This window comes from Sipha flava, unplaced genomic scaffold (assembly GCF_003268045.1).
Source record: "Sipha flava isolate LNK unplaced genomic scaffold, YSA_version1 18357_pilon_pilon, whole genome shotgun sequence".
Lineage (NCBI taxonomy): Eukaryota > Metazoa > Arthropoda > Insecta > Hemiptera > Aphididae > Sipha > Sipha flava.
Window position 1 is genome coordinate 2103 of NW_020272265.1, and position 6956 is coordinate 9058.

The 6956-nt window shown below is 31.1% G+C and overlaps 1 protein-coding gene across 1 annotated transcript; it reads left to right on the forward strand.

Annotated features, from left to right (window-relative positions):
• Nucleotides 1-3681: 3681 nt before the first annotated feature.
• On the forward strand, nucleotides 3682-5208 carry LOC112680994 (tigger transposable element-derived protein 6-like; the record flags this gene model as incomplete). Its single annotated transcript, XM_025551261.1, has 2 exons — nucleotides 3682-4583; nucleotides 4669-5208. Coding segments are annotated over 2 exons (1442 nt in total), but the record flags the coding sequence as incomplete, so codon positions are not given.
• Nucleotides 5209-6956: the final 1748 nt, after the last annotated feature.

Below are 6956 nucleotides of genomic sequence, written 5' to 3' on the forward strand. Positions count from 1 at the left end.
TTTAGTTCACCGACCAAACGCTAGCAACGGGAACAGCGCACAAATCAATGAAAAATTTTTGTATGTACCATAAAACATTGTTAAAAACTGTTTTACGGGAACATAAAATACACAGGCTACATTTATAATAAATTCATGAAATTTTCACCATGTATTGGGGAGAATTTTATCTGTGATATAGTGTTTTTATTTTTTTCATATTTTGACTCATTGTAGTTTTATAAGCTTTTTAAAAACATATAATATCATGCATATTTGAGCTTTAATAACTCCTTTCCTAATTATTTTAATAAAAAAATAAAGACACTACGTCACAGAAATAGTTGTCTTCCATATTGTGTAAGCATTTTGAATCCCTAGTGTGATTATAGCTCTGATAAAACGTGTTCGCGTGAACCTTGTTTTTTGGTCTCAATATTTACGTGTGTAGCGTCCTCTTTAGAATATATTCAATTTTGTGTTCTTGTCTAATATTAATAATTTAATCAATATCGTCAATATCTTCTTCTTGGTTTAAATTGGATGTTCCAACTGCACCAAGTCTTAAAGGACATCAAAACATCGCCTCGTATGGTGATCTGCCAATTCTTAATAAATAACAATAAAAAATGTTCATTATCAATCTAATTAATGCCCAACATTTGTAATTATCAATTATATTTTTACATTATATTTACATTTTTTAATAATTAATTTCAAAAAATGAATGAAAAGCCAGATTTTTTCTAAATTTAATAAAATTATTCCCGATAGCTAGTCTTTAGAATTATTTTCAGCTATCCATGTCGCCAAAATATCTTCTACATCATGATTCGCTCGTTCTATCGACCCTTGGCTTTGGCTATGTCTTGGTTTACCATGAATTATTTTGACATCACCCCACACCACATTAAACTTAGTTATAACAGTATTTACAAATTATCTTCCGTTATCAGGTTGGAGTATTGCAGGTGTACCAAAAGTGGTATAAATATCAATCAAATTAAATTCTATTTCCTCAATTCGTTTTGATTTTAAAGGTCTTAGTAGTATAAGTTTTGTTAGATGGTCCTGATTATTCATAATTAATTTAAATTCATTAAAACTTTGACTTTGTATAACAATTAGATCCATTTGAGATCGTGAATTGAATGCATTATGAAGTATTGGTTTAAAGTATATTGTTTTAAAAACTAGGCCTCATTTCGGATTCGATGATTTATTTTTTAGACTTAAATAGATCATAATAGTTTTCTTAGTAATATCAAGTATTAGATCTTTAATTCATAAATCATTCGGCCCCGACCGCCATGATCTATTGACTATGATCTATGTGACTATCGTGTAAAATATCAAATAATGCGTCGTTTGATAATAATAAAGTACACTTTCTGAATCACTGCTTATAAATTTAATAAGTCATTCTTTTCCATTTAGTATTAGTACATCATACATACAAATGTATCTATTTATATTCTTTTGCAATTTTCTTCTCAGTTTTCTTCCCAATTTTTTCCTTGGCTAATTTCACTTCTTTTAATCTTAACATATATTGCTTTTGTTAAAAATTATTTATTATCCTCACGTTTATTTTTCAATAAATTAAATAATGCGTCGTAAAACTTTTGATGCATTTCATTTGAAGTCATGTTTTTAAAAAAATAATTTAACACTTACAAATGAATTACAATGATGCAAGTAAACGTTGGTATAAAACGAAAAAAATACTTGAACTATAGGTATTCGCACTATACGTAAGTAAAACGAAGACTGTAACAATACTTGTTATGTTATTAGTTCCTGTGAGTACTAAAACCGTAAAAGATAATATTCATTAAAAATCAGGTACCTAATGTGGAATGTGGAATGTGGATATTAAAAGCAGGGGTGGACACAACACGGCGGCAAGAAAATCAGCGGCCATTTTAATTTAGGTACTTTTGTTATCAAATGATAATCAGTGATAACTGATATTCGTTATTAATTGTAATTTCAATTATGGTAATTTTTCAATATGTGATCTACCAAACAGTGTGAAACATGGTGACCTATTGGGTACCAAGAAGTTTTTACTTGTGGATCATTTTTTAGATAGTATATCTACCATAATACAGGCCCATGTGCAGGATTTCAGAATGGGAAATGTTTAAAAAAAAAATGTATAAAATATATTCATCGATGATTAAATAGTATTATACAGGTATTTATATACATTTTTTAAGTATATTAAAAACGTTTAAATCGATATAATACTATAAAATGCAAATCATTGTAGTAGTAAATTTACAAATACAAATGTAATACATTTACAAAAACACATTTTATATTTTTTTGATAATGATGGGAGGTTGGGGGTTGACCCATGGTCATACCATAGTATAAGACTTATAAGCCCCCAAATTTCAAACTCTTATTGCACCTAATACCTTGAAAAATAATACTACTATTAGTAACATTTGAAAATGCGCAGTAGCTTATAAAGAATATTACTACCGTTTCATGATGGAATAAAATGTTACTAACTTCCCACTGTACCTCAAATAAAATGGCTGACTGATTTCATTATTGCCCTATGCTGCCCATGTAATTTGTTACCAGTGTCCATTCTGCTTTACTCTGTGTTAAAAGTTAAAACCATTAAAGATAACATTAACTTAAAGACGATCGGAAATGTCATAATGACTAGCCATTCTATCAGATTTTAACTTCGTCTGATTTATCAAGTCAGTTTCATAAATATATATCCATTATAGATAATGACTACATTACCCAGCCATTATATGGATTGACTAGTCAATATCATCATTAACTATATTTACGACATATATATATATATTATGGGTGGACCGATCGATGTCCAGATTATACGGATCTATCATACAAAGTGATGAGCAAACCAAGAACAAAACCATAGTCTTGGTTTTGGCCATGGTCTTGGTCTTACTGCAAGAGTCTTGCATTACTTAAAATTTAAAGAAAAAATTATATCTCCATCTAAGCTAGGAGTTTATAGAATTTGATAATTGTTTATTATTTCCAAGATATAATTAAACTAGTACAACATAATTGTTTAATTGTTTCCGACGCAGACAATAAGTAAGTGTAAGATTCACTAATACTACGATAATCAACACAATAAAAATATTTACAATATTTCACGAATAGTACACGAAATAAAAACACCCAATACTTGTAAAATAATACCCCAAATATCAACTATAATTAAATCTTGTTTTTGTATAAAATTCAATGAAGAGATTTATTTACGAACCTAAATAAATACAGTAAGTTCCCGTTACAACGAATACCGATACAACGAAAAAATCCCGTTATAACGAAAGTCATAGAAATCCCTTACCGAAAAGCTATTAAAACAATGTTAAACTAATCTCAATACAACGAAATGATAGTTTTTTAATAATCCCGATACAACGAACTATTTGTACTGGTTATAATGTATGTATTTCCCTACTTAATTTAATCTAAAGATAAGAAGCATACGGTTTTACGAAATTATCAAGCCATTAAATTGTCATTATAACGTGTGACCGTGTTATTCCACGTCAATCGATAACGCTAAACAATCAGTCGGGTCATAGACCTCTTACGTTGGTAATTTTTATTTTTTCGTATTTTATGCTTCTTCTTTACGTACGTACGTGATGAGTTCTACAGTAAAAATAAAGCAATTTTCGTTGGAAGAAAAGAAAAACATAATTTCTGAAGTAGACAAAGGATTGAAGAAAGGCGAGGTGGCAAAAAAATATGGCATATCCCCATCAACATTGTCAACTATTTTGAAAGACCGAGAAAGCATCTTGAAACAATTTCAGACTTCTGTTTTTGTCCCGAGCAGGAAAAGGATGCGTAAGGCACAATTTGAAGACGTTGATACGGCGGTTTACAAATGGTTTCAAGATGTTCGTTCCAGAAATGTTCCTCTGACCGGTCCTTTAATTCGAGAAAAAGCATTAGAATTTGCTAAAATGCTCGAAATTGAGAATTTCCAAGCAAGTGTCGGATGGTTAAATCGTTTCCGTGAGCGTTATGGTGTGTTGTCTAAATGCATTTCTGGAGAGGCGAGTGACGTACCAATGAATTCTGTTAACGAATGGCGAAACGGAGAAGTTGCTGCACTCATCAAGGAATACAGCCCCAACGATGTCTTTAATGCAGATGAAGCTGGAGTGTTTTTTCAGCTTGAACCAAAAAGGACATTAGCCCAGAAAGGAGACAAGTGTGTAGGGGGTAAAGCTTCCAAACAACGCATCACCGCTCTTTTCTGTTGTAACAAATCGGGAACGGAGAAACGAAAAATCCTCATCATTGGCAAATCCGCAAAACCTCGTTGTTTTAAAAACTGTAAATCATTGTCATGCATCTATAAATTTAATAAGAAAGCATGGATGACTCAAATAATTTTTAATGATTGGTTGATAGATTTTAATACAGAAATGAAAAAGAAGAAGAGGAAAATTCTTCTTCTTATCGACAACTGTACTCCACATAATGAACCACCAAAATTGGATAATATTCGTGTGGAATATTTCCCACCTAACTGCACAGCTGTACTTCAACCTCTTGACCAAGGTATCATCAGAGCTGTAAAATCACGCTACAGAACTTTTTTGTTACGTCAAATCTTATGCGATTTGGAGAAAAAATATCCAAAGAAAATGCAATGTGAAGGAAGCTATCGAATGGATATGCGGAGCTTGGGATGATATCAGTCAATCAACAATAACTAACTGTTGGAAACATACAACCACAACCAAAGACACCAATTCTGTTTCAGAAGTGGCCAAATATGATGAATCAAATACGCACGATATCCAACAATCTGAGTTAGAGCAAATTTGGATCACTGCGAAAAAGAAAACGTCGCTTCCTGACGACGTGAATTTAGAAGATTATCTCGGTGCAGATGACAACGTTTCAACATGTTATGAACTAACCGAAGTAGACATCATTCAATCCATTAAAGACAGCAAAGATGAGGTCACCGATGAAAGTAGTGGAGACGAAGACGAAGAAGCTGTGTTGGGAAATGATGTGCGCAATGTCACTTCATCAGAAGCCTTATCATGTTTGGAAGTAATGCGAACATTCATTACATCACAGAGTGATGTACCGGACTTCATATTTACAAACATTCACCAAATACAAAATTATTTACTTTCTATTAAAACAGCAAACCTTGTTCAAAAGAAAATTGATGATTATCTATAATAAAGTTATTTATTTTTTCGCAAATTATTTACTTTTGTTAAAACTGTCAATTATTTATGTATAATAAAGTTATTTATTTTTTCGCAAATTATTCATTTTTGTTAAAACTGTCAATTATTTATGTACAATAAAGTTATTTATTTTTTCCGCAAATTATTTACATTTGAATTATTTATTTATTACATATTTACATACAATTTGTATTTGAATCACATAATGTTTTTTAAATTTGTTTTTATTTCAAATTTTCAAAATTTCGTTACAACGAAATTTCCGTTATAACGAAAAAAAAATAAGGTCCCTTGGAGTTCGCTGTAACGGGAACTTACTGTATTAGTAAAATAAAAAAAAAAATCTCAATTACGATAATATCTATGAATTCTTATTTCTTATCTTAAAATCTTTTAGAGCTTAGTGCTTACGGGAATTTAATTATAGTTATTCTAAAAAAAAAAGCGTCTGGAGGGGATATATCCCCATATCCCCCCCCCCATAATTACGCCATTGTACTTGTCTATGAAATATACTTCCGCCCACGAGAGAATCGCATACCTCGAAATAGTTAATATATCTATTGTCACGAGTGCCGCTTGCCTTATTTTCTCCCAGCATAGTTTCATCCCTACCACTGATTGGCGTGTAGGTATACAGGGTAAAGAAACACATATAAAATACATTGCGTCATCGCGTTGGTTATATTGTGTACCTAATATTATAATTATAATATGATATACGGTATTTTTTGTTATGAACATAATAGATGTGCAAAAATATTCGTAAAAAATACGTTATAACGTAGAAAATATTTCAAAACAAATAGTGAAGTTGTTGTAACTTCTACTACACTTATACCTATATGAATGACCAATATGACTTGGTATATTGAGGGGTGACGGATGCGCAGTGACTGACGCGGTTTTATTGTCGTCATGTCATGGGTGGGAGTACATACATGTTTTTGGTGTCGGAAACATTGAGTTACGTGGGGCCAGGGTTGAACTAGCTTTATAGCTCGGCCCGGGCAAAATAATTTCGAACGGCCTCAATGGAACTTTATAAGTAGGTAGGTACCTGATCAAATTATTGTTTAACTGAAAATGTATCTTCGTAACTCAAAAAACAATATCTACACAAGTACATTTGTATATTTTCAGATTTAATGTAATACCTTAAATAAATCTAGTTACGCATAATATATCTTATCTATAATGTTGATATAATGACTAAGATGAATTTTACAGCATAAAAAATTATTTGATTGAAATATGTTTATAAATTTAATTTTAATTGATTTAGAACAGTTATCGTTAACTAACGTCTCTTTCATACGGCCCGCAGTAAATTTCAAAAATAGTAAATGTCCTTGAATATCATATAAATGTTTTGTATATAGCAGATGTTTAGACCCGTAAGTGCGGATTTTCGCACCGTTCGCAGCCGTGAGCGTAATGTCCGACATTCATTGAGAATCAGAGTGGTGGAATTTTTATGGAGGTTGATGATAAGCATGAAAAAAAAACAGCGAGTTGTGATAAGTAGGATCGAGTCCCCACAAATGTTATGATATAAGAAGATAAACAAAAATTGATACCCCTGATCAGATTGACATATTATTGAATTTATTACCATATTATAATGATAGACTAGTAATTTTAATTCTTAATTATTTATACATTACATTTTTTAAATAAATCAATGTATTATATTAAAAAAAAATACGAGTCATGGGAGGTGAATGCCCCCCCCCC